The 22287-nt window shown below is 30.4% G+C and overlaps 2 protein-coding genes and 1 pseudogene across 2 annotated transcripts; all 3 read right to left on the reverse strand.

The window, feature by feature from the left end:
- Positions 1-746: 746 nt before the first annotated feature.
- On the reverse strand, positions 747-4278 carry LOC113380995 (annotated as a pseudogene).
- An 11606-nt stretch (positions 4279-15884) lies between these two features.
- On the reverse strand, positions 15885-16445 carry LOC113380996 (ATP-dependent DNA helicase pif1-like). The gene has a single exon (XM_026620001.1). The coding sequence runs from the start codon at positions 16443-16445 to the stop codon at positions 15885-15887; it is 561 nt and encodes a 186-aa protein (XP_026475786.1).
- A 26-nt stretch (positions 16446-16471) lies between these two features.
- Positions 16472-20443, reverse strand: LOC113380997. Its single transcript, XM_026620003.1, has 4 exons — positions 19315-20443; positions 17968-19242; positions 17503-17877; positions 16472-17355 (listed from the first exon to the last, which is right to left on the reverse strand). The coding sequence occupies exons 1-4, from the start codon at positions 20441-20443 to the stop codon at positions 16472-16474; spliced, it is 3663 nt and encodes a 1220-aa protein (XP_026475788.1).
- Positions 20444-22287: the final 1844 nt, after the last annotated feature.

The following is a 22287-nucleotide window of genomic DNA, read 5'->3' on the forward strand; positions in this document are numbered from 1 at the left end:
TAATTGTTCGTTTGAAATGTGTTATTTGTTGTGATATAATTGGTTTGATTTTCACAATATAGTTTATATTTGCTCAAAGTCAAATTGGACCTTTGTGCCTTGCCCTGCTCTACATATATATATATATATATATATATATATATATATATACTTTTTATTAAATTCACTTTAATTCATTTTTCAAAAAGCAGGTCAAAGAAGAAATACTTAAATCATTTTCTATCTCTCGCAGAAATTTGAAAAAATTGTATAAGCTCAGTAATATTATTTACAATTATTACAATAATTACGATTATTGTATATAGCATTCAAACAACACATCCTTATACACTCAAAGTTTTATATTTTTGATTCTCTAGAATTTTTTTTAGAATATACCTTACTTAGCAAAACAACGTTTGCCGGGTTAGCTAGTAAATTTATATAAACAATGGTACGTATATTCAAAAAATTGTATGGATTAATATAAGATTCAGTTTTATTCTGAATTTTTGGTTCTAAAATTTATAAATTGGTTCTAAAAATTGTAGATTTATTCTAATGACTATAGATTTTAGTTCTAAAATTTTGAAATTGGTTCTAAAAATTGGATTTTTGTTCTAAAATTTATATAATCAAAAGATTTACCAGCAATAATTCTATAATTTGACTATATCGAATATATGGAATCTAAAATTTGATCAATCTAAAAATGAATAGAGTTTGCGGTCATAAGGACACCAAATTGATTTATTTTCAGTCAACTTTCATGGAAAAAATGCCATGGTTATATCGATGAATTTTGTTGTATCTATTTTCCTGTCCAAAGCATTAGTAAATATTGCTAAAGTTGCATTCGGATCAGGATGAGAAAGAAGTGCGGCATTTGCCAAAGCTTCTTTCATTTTACTAATGGCCTTGATACATTTGTCTGGTAAAATTATAGGTTTATTTCTCTTAAGAGCATGTGGAGGATTCAATGCTGCGTAAGGTATGTAATCTCTATAAAATTTACACATACCTGAAAAGCGTCATATTTTTTTAAGTCGTTGGTAGTTTAGAAGGTTAGGAATTTTTTTTACGGTAATTAAGTAGAATCTCTTGTTGTTATTGCGTGGCCTAAAAAGTTAATAGTTAATTTACCAAATATAGATTTTTCAATCTTGATCACGATGTCATTATTATCCAGACGTTGAAATATCGTTTTCAGTTTGTGACCTTTGAGAACTTGAAACGTTTGAGCGGCGTTTCTTAAACCATATGCCATAAAATTATATTCAAAAAGTTAAAATCGTGTTGTGCATTAGCATTTATAATACGTTGGAAACTAATTTAGAACTTCTCTGCTTCTTGTTCGTCTGTAGCGTTAGCCTATCCATGCATGATAACGCTGTTGATTTCATGTCGTTTGTTAAATTTGAAAAAAAAACATTCTGGATGGATCTAAACTCATCATCATTTGTTCAAGACTACAGTAACTCAATAATAATATCGGGATTTACCATAGACATTGTACTACATGGACTGCTAGTCCGTATATGTTTTTCGTTGCATATAGTGCTCAAATATAAAAGGGACTGTGGCGGCGTCACTTGTTTAGCGAACGTTGTCGACAATCGCGGACTCTCCCGATTGATTAAATGCCAGGTGTTTTATTTTAATAATATAATAGCAATTGTGATGGCTGATACTGAAAGTCTGCGATTTTTGGCAACGTTCGCTCAGTAAGTGACGTCACAGCCCCTTATATGTTTGAGCACTTATTTTGCGCACGACTAGCAGTCCATGCAGTATAAGATCTATGGGATTTACTTATATTCATAAATGTGGTGTCAAAATATAAAATTCCAGTAAACACGCACGAGTAAAGACACAAACTGATATGTGTAGCATGAAAACAACTATTTTTTATAATTCAATTTAAAAAAAAAATAAAACTACATGGTTGTTTGGAAACATAAAAAAATTATTTAAATAATGCATAATTAAACATAAAACTAACAAAAAATTTAGCAAAAGTAGATATATAAACTATTGTTTAAACTAAACAGTTTTACATTAATCCGTTTTACATGTGTGAAATTTATGGAAACATTCACCATTATGGAGTACATTACATAACTGGCACATACAATTTCTGCATTGTACAATACTTGCTGAATGAATTGTTATTATTCGAACCAGTCTTTTTGATTGCCAACATTGTACAAGAGTATCTCCTCGGCAACGAAACACAGATTCACCTCGTCTCAAGGTTATATCTCGTAAACATGTAGGAAGTCCTCTATTTTTGCGTATAGTACCACAACTTCGGATTCCATGTTGTAATAGGACTGGACACGTATCGACACTATTATAATGGTTGTCCATATAGACATGGTGCTACAAATTTTTATAGGGCTGTAGAAGGCGTATAATTGTATCCTGAAGCCGACTTCTTTCACCATGATAAATTTCATACTTGCATATATATCCTGTTTTTGCTTCACAAACCATTCGAATTAGAATTCCATATTTGTTGATTTTTAAAGCATTATACATCTTGAATAATAAGCGACCTCTCCACTGCATAATACTTTCATCTAATGACAAGCCTCGTTCTGGCTTGCATACTTGTTCAAATTTTGTTTTGAAATAAGATACTATTGGACGTATTTTATTAAGGCAATCTCTTTCATTGGTGTTATTTTCATTATTAGAAAAATGTCAAGCATACCATATTTGGCGAAAACGGTCTCTACTCATCACTTGGGCAAAAATTGGGGTTTCAATTGTTCTGTCTGTGGACCAGTATTCATCCTTACTCTCCTTACGAACTCTGCCCATAAGCAAAAGTAATCCCAACATTTTTTTTTAATTCTACTGCAGATACGTCTTTCCATTTCAAAGATTTTGCACTGTCTTTAAAACGATCAATATTTTGTGAATGATAACGATTACTTTCTTCAGCCATATAGTTAAACAAATCATTACCCAAAATTAGCTGAACCACTTTACTTACACTTTGTGGATTATTTGATTTCAAAACAACTCCACTTTGTCCTAAAAATTGTTCAATAATTGTCAAATTCTGACCACTCCACTTCTTCATTGTCACTATCCTCAGAATCGCTGGACATAATCGGTAAAACTCGGATGAAAAAAATCTTCATCACTCTCACATTCACTATCAAAATCAGTGATATCAAAATCACTTCCAATTTAAGATAAATTATGGGCGTAAACTTCACTATCGCTATACAATGCAATTATTATATTATTGCAAATAACAATTTAAAAAAAGAGATGTTGAACCATATAAATCTGACTAATACTGAAGTATTTTATAAAACATATTGTTCTGTAATAACATGATCATACGTGCTTTTAATAAAAATATGAATTCATTGTTCAATGTTGATCAAAGTCCAAGATCTTCGTATGAATGCGGAAGCGCGCCATCCCGAATTTCTCACGTCCAATACAATATATAATGAGTCAAAATTATTTGTATAAACTAGTGATGTCTTAGTCAAGAATCTAGACGAGTGATGTCTTAGACAAGAGTTTAGCAGTGATGTCTTAGTCAAGAATCTAGACGAGTGATGTCTTAGACAAGAGTTTAGCAGTGATGCCTTAGGCAAGGGTTTAGCCAGTGAGTCTTAATGTTTAGTCTAGAGTAGTCTTAGATAATCTAAGTGGAGATTATGTCTGTGAATTAAAGAAATAAATACAGTGTAAAACATTACAAGTGGATTTTTATATTGGAAACCAGAAGTTTGTCTCTTCCAGCGAATACCTTATTGAAAGGACCCATTAATCTGAAGAGAACTCTCATCAAACCAGTCGATCAAACATTATTCCTACTGCTCGACCCAAGGCATCAGGAAAGGTTGGACGGACATTATTACCACATCGTATAAAGAAGCTACTACAGTAACCAATATCCAGGACTGTGGATCTTTCAACAAACGGACCTCCAACCCATACCCAAACCATACTACCAACCCCATTATACCATTTCATGGTGTCAAGCGGTGGATTTCCTTGTAGTGAAGTGTTAGTTTTGTGAATTGTGCTTGGTGAATTCTGGATCAGGTTTTCTTCGCAACCAGAGGCTGCAGAGTAATTAAACTAAAACGGAGTATCCAGCAAGCAGCAAGACCAGGACTAGCAAGAGGAACTAAAGGCATCAAAGGTGGCAGCATTACCGAGATAAACTACGCAGACAGAACTACGCAGATCGACGCAGACTTCTTGACTAAGGCTCACTCCCCAAGTAAGAAAAACCAATCCTTCAACATATCCAGACCAGAACATCATAGTCGTCAATTTTTTTTTAAGATTTGAATTGTCAATTAGAATAGAAATAATAATATTTTGTCAATTTGAACATTTTTTTTAAGTATTAGGATTTTGGTTGTACTTGGGTAACATTTTTGTAACAATGGGCAGTTCGATTATTGTTCACACCACTATTATTTTGTTGACTTCACGTAACCATCAAGGTTAAGTTCAAGTAAATATTGTTAACTAAGCATTTTTAACAAAAACAATTACGAGCATTGTCAGGTCCGAATTTCATAACAGAAATATTTCAAAGTAAAATAATTGTAAAAATTAGTAACAAAGTCATCAAGTAATAATATAAAAGACTCAGAAAGTAATATTGAAAAGTTAGTGACTCTAGTTAATGACTTTGAGTATCCTATCAAGAGTAAATTTACATCTGTTGATCTTTTTATAACGTCGCGATTTTTAATGTGGCTTTAAATGCCAGTATAAAGAAGAAATGCCTAAAGGATTTAGTGTAGCCATTGTGCCACTTTTCAGGCGATAGTGCCAATCCTTCATTTCAGATAGCCTAATATTAAATTGTTCAAAAGAAACAATAGGTATCTGACAAATAAATAATTAATCAGGGTAGGAAAAACCCGAATGGAGATTCGTAAGGTTAGTGAAAACCGCGAGATCTTAAATATATTTGACGTAATTTTGATGACTTCTAAGAGACTCATGAATCCGCGGGAACGAGTCAATAAAATCTTTCAAATAACTTTTATTTCGTTATTTTCATTTTTAGGACCAAAATATGCTCATTGATTATATTAATAATATTAAATATTGCATGAGAATAAATTCCAACTAGTAATGTTGAGTATAGAAATAATTTTTAAAAAATATTACGTAAGAATGAAATTTTAAATTGTGATCGAATATTACATAAACTTTGAAGTTTGGTGTGAAAATAATTGAACTTGAAAATGCAAATTTCAATAATAATTAAATTTAATCAACTGCCCATACCATAATACAAGATGTTACAGAAATGAAGGGGATAAACTTAAATTAATGTCAATAATAGCAATGTAACTATCCCCATAGAAAAGAATTATAAATTAGAAAAAAAAAATAGGAAAATAGAAAAAGTCCATGTTTGAATTATTGATAGAAAATAATATAGATTATTTTTCTGAGATTATACGTGAAACAACCAAGCAGATCACCCCGAACATTATTCCAAGAAATGATAATCTAATAATTCCGCAAGAGATTAAGAAGCTAATTGCACAGAAACGAAGAGCAAGACGTACCTGGCAACATTCTCATCTACCAACGGATAAGACATCGCTTAATCATCTCAATAACACGCTGAGGAAAAAAATGAAAGAATGGAAGAATTGTACATTCAGGTCGTATATATTGCAGCTAAATAGGTACGATAATTCCATATGGAAACCAATCAGAAACAAAAGTAAACCCCTACAACAAAACCCTCCTCTGAAAATAACCAACCAAAACGGATTCATTTGGGCAAAAAGCAACGAAGAAAAAGCGGAGGCATTTGCTGATCATCTAAGTAGCATTTTTAGCGCTCGAAATATTTCCCAGAATAATTTAATTAATAATTTCGTAAATCAACCCATACATTCTACACCGTTAGGACATTTTTCACCAAATGATGTCTTATGTGAAATAAAAAGGATAAAAAATAGATCTTCGCCGGGTATGGATAAAATTACTCCAAAGATGTTAAAAGAATTGCCTACAAAAGGTATTTTGTATATAACAAATATTTTCAACGCCATACTTCAATACAATTATTGGCCCACAGCGTGGAAGACTGCAGAAATTATTATGATCGCTAAACCAAACAAAAACCATCACACTGCTAGTTCATACCGTCCTATCAGTCTTTTATCGATATTATCGAAAATTTTAGAGAGGCTTTTGTTGCAGAGATTATCAGAAGATCATCCGAATGATAGTTGGATTCCTCATCATCAGTTTGGCTTCAGAAAAAATCACTCTACAATTCAACAATGCAACAGAACGGTGTCTCGTATTCTTGAAGCCATGAATAGAAAGGAACACAGCGTAGCCGTATTCTTAGATGTCAGTCAGGCTTTTGATAAGGTTTGGCACTCAGGACTCCTATATAAAATCAAAACAACTTTTCCAAACTACTTCAATATCTTAAGCTCATATTTGCTTAATAGAAAATTTAGAATCAAAATTAAAGATGTGACTTCGAGCATCAGAAATATAGAATGCGGGGTACCACAGGGCAGTGTGCTAAGCCCTGTACTTTATCTTCTTTTCACAAACGATATGCCCACAGATGATCTTCTAACCATATGCACTTACGCCGATGACATAGCAATTATTTCATGCAATTCCGATATTAGAACAGCAACTTGTCAGTTACAAAATTATTTATCTAGTCTCGAAAAATGGTTTTTAGTTTGGAATATCAAAATCAATATCGAAAAATCTCAGCACATAATTGTTTCTCTAAAACATCACAACAGTCCACCTATCATCATGAATAATTCAATAATTCCACTATGCAATTCTGTTAAATATTTAGGCATGCACATTGATTCGAAATTGACATGGAGAACGCACATTGAATATAAAAAGAAACAAATCCAACTGAAAATAAAAGATTTTTACTGGCTTTTTGGGAAGAAATCTGAAATCTCTCTCGATAACAAGGTACTTTTGTATAAAACTATCATAGTGCCCATTTGGACTTATGGAATCGAACTATGGGGTTGCTCATGCAAATCTAACATAAACATCATTCAAAGGTGCCAGAATAAAATTCTGCGTATCCTTACTAATGCGCCTTGGTATATTTCGAATTTTTGCCTACATAAGGATTTGAAAATCTCAACAGTCAACGAAATGATCAAGATTAGAAGTTCATCTTTCAACAACAAATTAATCCAGCATACAAATCCTACAATTCAAGCGATTCAGAGACCAATAAGAAGATTGAGCAAAAAATGGCCTTCCGATCTACCAAACACCTAGCCCAATGTCTGCACGCGTCCTGACGTAGTACGCGGCATACATCATCACGTCATCGTTCATTTATGTTATTATTTTTGTATTACTGTTTTAATTTAATTTTTATTTTAACTTTTTTCATTTTATATTCAATGTATTGCATTTTTTGTTGTTATTGTATTTTTTTTTTTGCTCATATCAATTTTGTTAATAAGACATTATAGTCTTGATTAACAAAAATAAATTGTAATAAAAAAAAAAAAAAAAAAAAAAAAATTTTTTCAATTCAATTAGTTGGCGTTATATTGAACGTGCAATATTTCCTAAATTTTCTCTACAATTATATTAAAGTTTATTTTGAAAATTAATAAGCATTTGAGTAAATTTGTTTTCTATTATAGTAATTTCGTAAATTAATATTAATAACATTTTTTCCTAATTGAAATTTTTATAATTGTTTATACTAAATGTAATTTCGATTATTTGCGTTAATAATATAACAAGCTTTATCATATTTCTATTTTGAAATTTGAGTAAAGAAATATCACGTAACATTCGGATTCAAACTTTAACAAGGCACGCAATACAAATTTGCTTATGATGTATTAACCTCGTTAATTTTATGAATCTTGATGTATTTTACAAAACTTAATTTTATTATTATTTAAAAAAAAAAAAATGAAGTATTAATTGGCGTCATATTTTTATTCAATTGAAATTCCATTAATTGATATTTTAATTTTGCTTTTTGAATAATTTTATCGTAATTTATTTTGTTTCATTTGACATATTAATATTTTCATAGTTGTATTTTTATTTTTATTGATAATAATTATGAATAACTATGAATTTCGAGCGTTCAAAGTAGATAAAATAAAACCAATAAATTTCTTTGAAATTAATTTCTATCACCTTAATTATTTATTCACTTATAAAAAAAAGGTAATTTTGATGCATAGTATCAATAATTCACATGGAAATAAAATACAAAAAAAAAAAATAATAATAATAATTTGTATCAATTATTCTGCAATTGAAAGGCCACTCATTTTTTATTAATACTGACATTCTAAATATAATAATTTCAAATTAATATTTTTATATTTTTATAGTAAAAATAGAATGTTCAGAATAGAATTTGAAAATAAATGTTATAAAATTAAAGAGGGCCCAGGAATGTATTAATGTAAAAGTATGTGACACACAATTATTAGGTTACAAGACGAATTATCACTATCTTTCATTTCTATCTAGATGTAATGCATCAGAATGGCAACAATGTGCAAGCTATTTTTTTAAATTTTCGAAGATTGATACAGATTCTCATACAGGTTCAGTTAGAAATAATCGCGCGCGCATTTTAAACACCCTATTAAAAATATTGAACTGAATCTGATGCAGAGTATTTTGATCATTATTTGAAATTCGAATTAAATAAATAAATTATCACACAAAATTAAACAATTTACGATAATATTAAATTTCTAAAAAAAAAGGAGAGATCTTGCATCTTGTTAATATTCTTATGCAAATAGAAAAGTTGTTTTTATTATTTTACTATCATAGTAGAAACTTCAATATATATCAAAACCAATTAATGATAGTGATAATGGATCAAATAATTAATTTTATCACATAAATTTTTAGAAGTTTTATTGATGTGTAAACAATTTAAATCAAATAGGTCACAACTTCGCTTTTGTCTACTAATCATTTTAAAGCAGTCACACAAATTATGCAACTTGAGCGAATTCATATAGTATTAGGTTGCATACTGTATCAAATAAGAATATCTTAATAATGTAACTAATTATTGTTTATAATATTTTGCTGTATTATCAAAATCCTACTTTTGAAATTAAACAAACTGCTGAAGCTAAATCAAAATAATTTTAATGAACTATTAAAAATCACAATATGCAGCAAAATGTTACAAAAATATTAGATTTTTTTTTTTTTTAAAAAAAAAGGTTGATGTTAATTTTTTTTATTTATATTATCATCAGAATTGTTATCTAATTACTATATTTCAGACATATTACAAAATTTTATACTTTTACTTTATTATATTTTGCAAATAGTTTTCTCTCTTTTGCTATAATTAATTGTACCATAGATTATTATTTTTCATTTATCGAGGACGATAAATTGTTTTAGAGGGGAGGAACCCCAATAAATTGTAATTTCTTTTTTCTTTTTAATTGTTAGAGGACTAACAATATTCTTTAGGGGTGGCGTGTTCTGTAATAACATGATCATACGTGCTTTTAATAAAAATATGAATTCATTGTTCAATGTTGATCAAAGTCCAAGATCTTCGTATGAATGCGGAAGCGCGCCATCCCGAATTTCTCACGTCCAATACAATATATAATGAGTCAAAATTATTTGTATAAACTAGTGATGTCTTAGTCAAGAATCTAGACGAGTGATGCCTTAGGCAAGGGTTTAGCCAGTGAGTCTTAATGTTTAGTCTAGAGCAGTCTTAGATAATCTAAGTGGAGATTATGTCTGTGAATTAAAGAAATAAATACAGTGTAAAACATTACAAGTGGATTTTTATATTGGAAACCAGAAATTTGTCTCTTACAGCGAATACCTTATTGAAAGGACCCATTAATCTGAAGAGAACTCTCATCAAACCAGTCGATCAAACATTATTCCTACTGCTCGACCCAAGGCATCAGGAAAGGTTGGACATTATTACCATATCGTATAAAGAAGCTACTACAGTAACCAATATCCAGGACTGTGGATCTTTCAACAAACGGACCTCCAACCCATACCCAAACCATACTACCAACACCTTATATCATTTCAATATATTGAACACCCTTTTGTTGTAAGTTCTGCATATTTATCTTTAAAATAAATTTAACATAAAAAGAAACTTGAAGATAAAACATATTGTTTCTTATCCATATCCTTATTCTACATTCTAATTCCTTATTCTATATTCTAGTCTTTTAATACGAATATCAATTGAATCTCGAAAAAATTCTTTCCGTATCGTATGCAAACCGATCCGATAAAAGAATTTTGTCACGCTTTCAAAGTTAGTCTATTCAAAGCGTAAACTAGCTGTAAGTGGAATTCTGTCTTAAGGCAATTAAGGCATCGTGCCTTAAGGCAAATTGCTGGAACTTCCCGTACCAAAAATTATTATTTTTTTAAAAACGATTAACATTTTTGAAAAAAATTTACTTTGAAAAAATAAAATTTTTGAGAAACTATAAATTGGACAAAAAATTACTTTTTTTTGAAAAAAACAAATTTTTAAGAAAAAAAAAATTTTTTTAATTTTTTTTTTTTTTTAAAATTTTTTTTTCTTTATTTTGACATATTGTGGAAGATCTGAACTTTTTTTTCAAAGCAATCGTACTGCTTTAACTGCATAGGGACAAAATATAAAGCGCGTAAGCGACGCGTCGCTGTCTAACGCATAAGCATTGGTACGGAACCCATAGGAATGTTAACAAAATGTATACTTATAGTTAAAATCTCTATAAAATATCTGATAATTTGATGTGCATATGTCTAATGATCATTTTTACACCGCCAAATGGCTCATTTTTTTTACTTTTTCCTCTATATCTCCAAAACCGCTGGACCTACATTTATGAAAATTTTATCGATTCCTCATCTTGTCAATGCAAATAAAATGTTTTTTGAATTATTCAAATCGGACGCTCCGTTCTCTTAAAAACAGAGGTACCGTTTTTGGCACTTTTTGCCCCGTATCTTCGGAACGGCTAGACCTGCCTTCGCCAAAAACTAATCAGCACGTCTCCTTATCAATACGAATCGATTTTTTTTTGAATTATTGCAATCGGTTGTTCTGTGTTCCCGAAATCGTCGACGAAAATTTGTATCCGCACATACATACACACACGTACATACATACACACACACACACACACATACATCCATTTTTTCTAAGGTATGCCAAAATGTTCAGAAACCTTTGAAATGTAAAGATATATAAAAATTTTCATTTTCGATTTTTTTGCGATTACTATAACTTGCCCTACGGGAAGTTAAAATACTATGCTCGCCGATAAGCAGCAGTCCATAGATAAACAAGTATAATAGATCGCTATGTTTGGCGATTTGACGTTACCTCGATTGAAATACAAATTTTTAAAAATAGATGGCAGCACATGTACAATATTTAAATTAACCCCTGATATCACTTCTAAATTTGTACATCGTATACAGCCCAAAATACCTGAATAATTTTTAATATTGGAAATAAGAACAAATCATACGAAATACAAAATAAATTTTCAAATATATTGCATATGTTTAAAGAACAATTAAAATTATGTTTGTATTAACAATTATAATTACAGTTATAAAATGTTTAAAAATATAATAATTATTATACATAATTATAAGTATTATATTTCCATAATTATGAATAAATTATATCTCAAAAAGTAAAGATCTAAGTGGAGAAAACCACAGAAGTATTTAACTAAACTAAGCAGGAATAACTGACTCATTAATTACTTAATGACTAATGTTAATGTTTCATCATGAAAACATTATCATTGAATTTGCCATCTAAGATCAACAAAGTGTTTACAATGAACAGAATAATGTTTTATGCACATACAATTGTTTATGAATTGAAAGATAAAAGCAATATTTTTGATTCCCAAGGTCGGTAACAGATATATCTTGAATTTAAACATTATATTAGGATGTTGCTCAAGTTTTATTTGAAGAATATTATAATAATAATACTAATCTTCAATCAAAATACATTAAAATATTATGTATGGTATAGACTCGCTTTATAAGTGTTTACATTTACTAATGTAATAGATAATCTTAGTAAATATAACAATGAACTCACATTCATGAACATTTAAACCAATACTAAATAACTGTTTTGCAACATCAACAATATGAGATTCGATCCAATCATATAACAATTCCGAAGATAATGGTATTTCATCAAACATCAAAACACAGTATCTGCTACTAATACTTTTTAAGAGAAATAGCTCAACCTAATGTTTTAAATAGACACTCATTACCACCGCTATACTATTGTATCTCTGAATGCAACTTTCTCAATGTTTGAGGACATGGCAAAATAAATATTTGTCACCAAAAATAGTAGGCCTTTGGAGACTATTTGTACAGATTTAAAGCAAGAAATATGTCCTCGGCTGTGAATTTTCTTCCTTTTAAATTTGAACACTTCTTAGAACATTTAATACTCTGTTACAATTTGTTCCTTAAATTATTGCATTGTTTATGAATTCTTCTTATCCTATCTCCTTGAATAAAGTTTGGAATGCGTCATGCATTCCTTGGGCGTCAAAAGTACTCCTGCGCCTTGTTCGTGCATTTTGCAGCAATTTGCAGGTACCCCCAAGACACCTATTCAATATAATAACATGTTGAAATATCTTGATTATATGTAATAATTGCTGCAATTATCATAAAAAAATACCTTTGCGGGAACTGGTATTGGAAAAGCTGGATATATTAATAAGCACTTGACATTTTTTTGGGTACTATAAAAACACTTTGTCATATTAAATTTCAGTTAAACATAATTAAATTATTAGAAACAATACGGGTTCACAAACTTAGGTTATGCTTAAGTTATTCGCACAGCGATTAAATACTTGACAGCTACTTACACGAACCACGAACAATTTGTAGTTGAAATGAGTACACATGAGCTATCTGTTTTTAAAAATTGGCACTACTCAAGACCAAAACAGTGCAACACGCATTTGTTCGAAGATAACTCCCCATGCAGCAGTCCTTCCCTAGACAAATAAGCATAAATAGATCGCTATCTCGGGCGATTTAACGTTACACTCATTTTAATTTACGAATTGATCACAACATGGCAGCACATGTACATACAGTATGTAAATTAACCCCTGGTATTACTTCTACATCTGTACATATAATCAATACAGCCAAAAAATCTGAAAAAAATTTAATATTTGAAATAAGAACAGAACATACGAAATACAAAATATATTTTCAAATATATCACAGACATATTTTTGAAGATTTATAAACTAAACAGAAATAACTGACTACTATTAATTAAAGTATATTACAGATATAGTTTTAAAGTACTACAAATTAAAGAGAAATAACTTATTAATATTAATTACTTAATGACTATTAATAATATATTAAAAACTTAAAAACCAAGAAGTGAAAAGCGCAGGAGTGTTGACGATGGAATGACAAAGTTTAAAGGAATGACAAGTAATGCAAAAATTTAAAAGAATGAAAAGAACAGCAAATTTTTAAAAAAGAACGAATACTTACCAGACAAAATTATCCTAAAAACGAAATATATATATATATATATATATATATATATATTGAATGGTAGAGTCTTGGATTTGTGTATATTTTGTAGAGTTTCGAACAAGAATCCAAAAATAATACAAAATAAAAAACAAGAAAAGTTTTTAAAAAAACAATTTCTTTATTTAATTATTTGTTTATTGTCGACGTTTCGGAACTAGGTACGTTCCATCTTCAGGACATCTGTCAAGAAACATGATCTTGATGAGATTTTAGCAAACAATATGTTTAGGAAAAGAAAATAGATTTTTCTTAAATAATGAATTAAATTGTAAAAAATATAATAATGTACAGAAATATGATAATATGTTCAAAATAAAAATGATAAAAATAAATGAGTGGATTATCAGAACAGGATATTAAACATAATAGAAAATTTTTTTTTTTGAAAGTTATGGAAATTTTTTAAGAAAAGGTTAATGACAAAGTTGAATTAATTACCTGTATGTTTGAATATTTGTTAGCACTTTTTCACTAAACAAGCTTTTTTAACAAAAATGATTTTGTGAGTTAGTTTTCCGCCGAATAATTAGATTTTGTAAATCAAAATTACTAAAAAATTTGTCTTTTTTGAAATTATTATTTGAAAACACAAATAATATTGTTCTCTGGATGTTGTTCGATTGGCTTTCGAAAATTAACTAAATGAAACTGGTGTGCCCTTTGTAACACGTGTAAACACTTGAACGAGAGATGTGAGATTGTATGTGTGTGTTTTTATATGTCAGGGTGTGAATACTTAAATTGTTGATCTTAAAAGGAAGTCGATATTAATTGTTTGTCAAAAAGTGTAACAAATTTAAATATGAATCATGTAATAGGTTGTGATCTGATCTAATGTTGACACTGTTAGAAACATTTATGAGGATGAGACAACTCTCCGCGAATAACCTTCTAAAGATGCAACTTTCGTGATATAAAATCTTTGGAGTGAAATTAAATGAATGGGCGTTTTCTATAGAGTGTTGTACTAGGGTACTTTTGAAATTTTTTTGTTTATGGTGGACCACACTTAGTTCATGTTGTCTCATTCTCTTGTGTACATATTGGGAGGTTTGTCCAATATATTGAAAAGCACAGTCATTACAAGAAACAGAATATACTACATTAGTATTGAGATTGGATGGGGTGGGGGATTTAATGTTCGTAAAGAATTGGTTGAAGGAGTGTAAGGATGAGCCTGATACTAAAATGTTTTCTTCTAACAAAATTTTGGCAAAATAATAATATAAATCTTCAACGTATGGTATGCTGCAGTAAATAAGATTGGTGTTTTTGATGTTAGTACTGGTATTGGGAGAATTAATTTGTGTTTTTAAGAAAGTTCGTCTTTTTTGAATAACTGAATGAATGAGATTTTTTGGGTAACCATTTTCAATTAGAGTTATTTTTACTAGGGATAAATTTTGTGGATGGAAAGTTTGGTGAGACAACAAAATAGCATGGTCTGTAAGGGAAATAATAGTGTTTATCTTATCGTTTCTGGGACAGTATGAGGAATAGTGTAAGTATCTACCCGACCATGTAGTTTTTCTATACCAATTTGAAAAAGTGCTAACAAATATTCAAACATACAGGTAATTAATTCAACTTTGTCATTAACCTTTTCTTAAAAAATTTCCATAACTTTCAAAAAAAAAATTTTCTATTATGTTTAATATCCTGTTCTGATAATCCACTCATTTATTTTTATCATTTTTATTTTGAACATATTATCATATTTCTGTACATTATTATATTTTTTACAATTTAATTCATTATTTAAGAAAAATCTATTTTCTTTTCCTAAACATATTGTTTGCTAAAATCTCATCAAGATCATGTTTCTTGACAGATGTCCTGAAGATGGAACGTACCTAGTTCCGAAACGTCGACAATAAACAAATAATTAAATAAAGAAATTGTTTTTTTAAAAACTTTTCTTGTTTTTTATTTTGTATTATTTTTGGATTCTTGTTCGAAACTCTACAAAATATATATATATATATATATATATATATACTAGCTGACCCGACAGACGTTGTCCTGTACACATATGTCTATATTAAAAAAGTATTTAACTTTTCAATATCATTCAACTTTTTTTTAAAAATTATCTATAAATAAATTCAATTAATACAATAGTTATATTTATTTTCAAATGAACAATTTAACGATATTATATTCAGGAATGCAATTCCAATAATTAATGTTATTATAATTAATATTCATTATATAATTAATCTTAATATAGTATATAATTCTTTTTTTATTTTAAACTTTTAATGTAGTAGAGTTTATTGTAATGCCAAAGGATATACAATATTCTTGGTGAGATTATTTGGTGTATAAATATATAAATTATTTGGGTTTCTTACTCTTGAGCAAGCAACATATAGTTGTCCGTGATTAAAGCACGGATTTTCTAAATTTATACCACAAAAGTTCATTGTCTGCCCTTGTGACTTGTTTATGGTCATAGCATATGCCAATCTTATAGGAAACTGCAGTCTTTTAAAAGGTATTACTGAATCCGAAGGAATTAGTGGTATTCTAGGCAGAAGAACAACATCATCTTTGAATTTTCCACCCAGAATAATTGCCTCTATAATGTTTCCCATAATTTTTGTTATTGCTAATCTTGTGCCATTGCATAATTTTGGGGCATTTAAATTTCTTAATAATATAATTGGAGAACCAACTTTCAATAGTAATTTGTGCGGCGGCATTCCTGGTAAATCAAGAGAATTTAAAAATTCGACTGGATAATTGACGATTTCATCAGGATCAATAACAGTATCAACTGATTTAAATGTGAATTCATATCCTGGCAGTATCTGTTGTATTTTTAAATTCATTTCGTCTACATCCAAATTCGTTGCTGCTAAAATTGCTCGTTTTGTAGCCACTTATGATCTTTATGATTATCCTTTAAATTTGGAAAAATATTTTCTATAAGTTTGGCTTTGCTATCAACCATATTACAAAAATTATCAGGGAATTGAATGTACTCTGTATTTTCATAAAAATCAATTCTGCCATTACCAATATCCAATAATTGTTGTGCAAATTTTGACCCCAGTGCATCATTTAGACATTGAACACGAATGTTAACCCTGAGATATAATTTCTTCACGTGGCGCCACAGATAAGACTTTTTTAAGCAGGCATTTATTTCATCAGCACGCGTCGCTCGTGGAATAATGGGCAATGTCTGTCTGAAATCGCCAGACAGTAGCAATAGGCAGCCACCAAAAAGACAATTATTATTTTTGATATCTTTCAGTGACCTATCAAGAGCTTCAAGCGAATGTTTGTGCGCCATAGTACATTCATCCCAGATGATTATTTTACATTTTCGCAAAACTTTCGCCATTCCTGATTTCTTCTTTATGTTGCACATTGCTTCTGGATTAACATGAACATTTAAAGGTAACTTGAATGCCGAATGCGCAGTTCGTCCTCCTTCAAGTAATGTCGCTGCAATTCCTGATGAAGCTATTGCCAACGCAATATTATTTTGTGACCGCACACGCGCAAGAATCAGTGAAATAATAAATGTTTTGCCAGTGCCTCCGGGTGCGTCCAAAAAAAAGAATCCGCCCTGCTGTGCCTCAATTGACGTATTGATTTGATCATATACACTTTGTTGCTCGGCAGTAAGCAATATTTCATTATTAGCAACAAAAGTAGCTAAAGCAGTTTTATCAAACTGGTGTTCACGTTGAACATCGCTGTTCATGATATCTACTGCTGCTCGGCTCGGTGCTGATATGCCAAATTGAATTAACGACATGTTCGTAATTTGGATACAAATATCTTCAATCATTATTAAGGCTTCGTTATATATTTGTTCAGAAAATTCATGATTATTATCTTGATTATTAATTTTATACCGATGCAAAATATCCTCACTCATTGGGTCTTTATGTGTATTCCATAGTGCAGATGCATCTGATGGAAAACATGTTGTTAATATTATTGCAAATAATTGTCGAATTTGATGTGCAGATGAAATCAGTGCTGCATCTGCAAGAGTCATGTCCCATTGATTATCATTCTCCAATAAGTGCAACTCACGGCACGCATCATAAAAAGTTTCATATAAAATTCCATTGACTGTCCTCAAATTTTGGAATGATCTTGGTCCTATAACATTAATCAACAACAAACGTAAATAAAAGCATTCTCGTTGCTTAGGATGAACAGTATACAATCTACCCAAATTGTTTGTCATATATATGCCTTCGAATCCTAAAACAGGAATACCTCGTTTTCTAGGTACCCAATCTTTTAATTTTTTATCCCATGTAAAATATTTAGGTATATCTGTATATAATAATGTTCTAGCAAATCTTCCAGCAATATCTGATCTATTACAAAGTTTAAAAAATGCAGTTAGAGTGGTCTTCGGAGCAGTCAAAGCTTGTTGTAATATATTGTTTTCTGTGAAGTATACCCGCTGACCGTTCTCCAAATGCACAGCCAAATGTACCACAGATGGATTCCTTTCGTGTATGGGAAAACCAAAAATACGCCAAATAGCTTCATTGCTACTGACGTATCTACCCATTTGATATCGGGTTATTTCATCATTCTCATTAATACTTTTAATTGCAAATATCGCTTTGTCGCTCCCTTTATGAACATATTTGCATATGTATTTTATTGACTTCACCGAGCTGCATAGTTCGACATTTATATGTGCTTTATAGGTTTTGCATAGCAAAGGCGAATAAGGAACTACCCATCGATTATCAACATCTATTACCCCGCCATTCGACAGTCGCAATTCAAAACATTGTCCACCATTGTCAACGTCACGTCGCCGATAAGCGGGGTAACCATCAATGTCGGTGATAGTATCGTTTTGAAATGATTTTGGAAAATGTTTTGTACATTTTCCATTCACCATGCATGGTGACATAATGGTGAGAGTACCGCATGGACCATGTATCATGTTAGTAGTTATAATATCGAACAATTCCTCATCAACATTTTTATCAGGAATTTCTGCTGAGATAATATTGTCAATCTCTACAGAACGTACCTTATCAATTAACCACAACAAAATATGTGCATGGGGTAAACCTCTTTTCTGCCATTCTACTGAGTATAACCAACAGCGTGTTTCACCAAAAACAGAATGATGCGTTATCAAATTCATCAATGATTTCAACTTCTGTTTAAAAACTCGTGCAGTTATATCATGCCTATCCATCGTTGTTTGTCCCGGCATCAGCAATTTTTTTATTTCATCCCATTTGGGGTTGCACGTAAAGGTAATGAACAGATCAGGTCTGCCATATGCACGAACATAAGCCATAGCATCTTGAATGTACTCCTGCATATGTCGCGGACTTCCAATATAAGAAGATGGAAGAATATATGCAGTACCAATATGACTAATATCATTCATTGCATCTACATTACCAAGTACTGCATCACGCAAATGTATGTATTCCTCAGCGCGGAGTTTGGCTTGATTAAACTTTATGAATCTCAATCTCTCACTCTCAATTTTCACATACATGTCGACCACGAACTGATGGAATAGCTGTCTGCATTTAAGGATGTTATTTTCTTCATTAGCTCGAATCATTAATCGGTAGCAGTAAAAGTCCATGGCACTTACTTTTTTGGCAAGTTCTGCACCTGGAATAAAATATAATAAAATTATTTTAATTATTATTATTTGAATTTTTTTTATAAAAATAAGATTTTTACCTGTATTTGGATCCCTTTGTTTAATATTCAAATGGTACCCATCTTCACCTTTCCAAAATATCAATGGATACTGCAAAGCATCATAAGAACGATGACTGTCCTGTATTATCTGCATGGTATTATCTCTCCGTTGTATACGTATATCACGCCCCTCACATAGATCACCAGCTATTACGACCGCGACTTCATTGACTGTTGGAACATTATATGCGCCAGCATGTTCTCCAACCGGCACTTTGTCTGCTCTAATAATAATAGCGTAATCATCGTTTTCTAGTCTACTTGAAAGAGTCTTAAACAAATGCAACAACTGGTTATGGTTTTTAAAAAATATTTCCAAAGAGTTTACAATATCTCTTTCCTTCATAAGCTGTATGTGATTAAATTCGCATCGCATGTTTGTTTGTCGTTCATCATCGCCCATAAAATAAATCTGTAAGAATTTCGGATTCACATCAGGCATGGGAAACAATGAACCGATTTGGTGGTAAACTTGACCTTGTATCTTAAATGTTGATTCGAAATTTCGACCATCTTCATTTTCAAATACTTTCGTAGCACCAAAAGACGTCATCTGAAAACATGAATTGAATTTGCGAATTTTTTTCAGTAATATTTTTGATTGAGACGTTGTTCCATCTAGTAGAGTTTTTAAAGGTTCCGGTGGTGTTGTTAATTTTGTCAATATAATTTTCCCTGATGCGCAACATAAACCTGCTGATTCTCCTTTGAATTTTAGAGCATGGCAATGTTTACATACTTTGTCCATATTACCAATGGTAATTAAAGAGTGTGATGAATAATCAATTTCAGGATCATAATTAAACGCCAGGCGCAAAAGTGATGCACGTACCAGTGCTCTGTGATTATTAACTCGTCGTTGATTATTTTCTCTAATGGCGGCGGTCGCACTTCCTTGCACCTCTCGATTTCTTAATGCCATATCTGTCAGTCGTTGAGTACGTCTCTCTAAACTTTCATTGGCACGTGTATTTGCTACTTGCTCTCTCAAATTCATATTGTCCATCATATGTTGTTCATGGGTCCTATTCAATCTTCGTTCATAGATCGCTCGAGCTTGCCGAGTACGTCTTCCAAAATTACTTGCCCCTCTGCGAATTCGTGGCATCGTGGCACGATAAAAGAAAATCCTAAATATTATAACCCGCTGGATAATGTGAATCACTTAATCTCACTCTCAAATTGTACTAAAACTATAACTGAAGAATACCAATATCTTCCACTAATACTGTATTATAACTGATTCTTATTAAGCCACTTTCTTAAACTATTATTTTCACATTACACACCAAAAACAAATTATATTTATCGCCAATTAATCAAGATAGCATAGACTCTCCTGGACTCTACTTTTCCGTACTTAGCCACATCCTATCAAGTTAACAGGGATAAGACACTCTTAGCGGGCGCAGAGACATCTATCGAACTAACTCGCTTTGATAATTTTATAATATTTAGTTTTAAAAAAAATCTAGTTGTACATGGCTATATATTTTTTTCTTAGAAATATTAACACAAAATAGAGCACAATATGGACATGATTTTTACCAAAGAACGCTGAACGCGTTGACATCAACATTCATTATAATACATTTAATTCATTATATTTCATATTCATTATATTTATCTTATTCTTTTTTTTCAGATTTATAGGTTAATGTTTGTATAAATATCGTGATATGTAAGTGTTATCAACATTTAAATTCGAATTATAAGTAAATTGATATTTCTTCAACTGTCATATCTCTAAATGAATATATCCATAGATAAAAGAGTATATGAATATATCATAGGCTTCCTCTCAATTCTCAAACTGATTGTGATTTTCTTTACCTATGCTCGACTGCATAGTCCAGTTAATAAGATTCGTATGGTTAGTTTAAGTTGTTGATCTTGAGTCAAAGCAGTCAATATTTAATGACTAACTTTCTATAATATTCAATTAAACATTGAGTATAATAAATAAAACATAATGAGTGGCAAAGAATTGTTTCATGATTTTTTTTAAGAACGATTACCATCAGTTACATTTGTTACAGTTTGTTAAAGTTGAAAAAAAAGAATGTCTTGGTATGTAAAATACCATCATTTATTAATAACAAAGTTTTAATAATAAGTACTTAATTCGTCAAGCACAATTTTATTTATAATCAATTTATGTAAAACTATAATGTGATTTTGACAGAAAAAATGGAGCCATTGTATGAATAGATACAATTTCTGGAAGACTTTAGAATTGGCAGAACATCTCTAGCTAAGTGCAAGATATCACAAACATACGAACACGGTGAATATTAAAATAGAAATAAATATGACGCAACAGTTTAGTAAAATATGAGCCTATCTGCATCAGGAAAATAAATGAATTTTATTGCTTAACCAAAACAAATCACCATTAATTGTCAAAACAAATCACCATTAATTATAATTTTAGGTACTAATATTTTCATAGGTTTGTGGGACATCAAACTGACAGCTATAGAGATTTTAGTGATCGCTTTGATATAAGTTATAGTACTCTGCATGTAATAGTGCCAAGAATTTTTTCTGTGAAATATGTCTCTAAAATTCATAAAATGGCCAGACAATAATGAGAAATTAGGCATTGCCAAAATGACTTTACAAATATGATTGGTTTACCCGATGGCTGCTACATTCGAATAGTTAAATCAGCAAGATATTAAAAATCATATATGAATCAAAGAGGATATTATTCTATTAAAATGCAGTAATGTTCTATATCTAGTTCTATATGTGTTTTTATATTTTCATGTATTTTATAAATCTTGTTTAGTATCAGATTCAAGCAGTTCGTCATGATAAAAAAATTATCAATGTATGTATTGGATTTCCTGCTTCTGTACATGTTGCCAGATGTGGCATTTTACCCAACTATGGGAAACTGTCTACTCGCTAAGAACAACTTAATGATATCATAAAAAATATTCAATT

The sequence above is a fragment of the Ctenocephalides felis genome, unplaced genomic scaffold (genome assembly GCF_003426905.1).
Source record: "Ctenocephalides felis isolate EL2017-DRISC unplaced genomic scaffold, ASM342690v1 CF-g0.4_SCAFFOLD_02516, whole genome shotgun sequence".
In the NCBI taxonomy this organism is placed as follows: domain Eukaryota; kingdom Metazoa; phylum Arthropoda; class Insecta; order Siphonaptera; family Pulicidae; genus Ctenocephalides; species Ctenocephalides felis.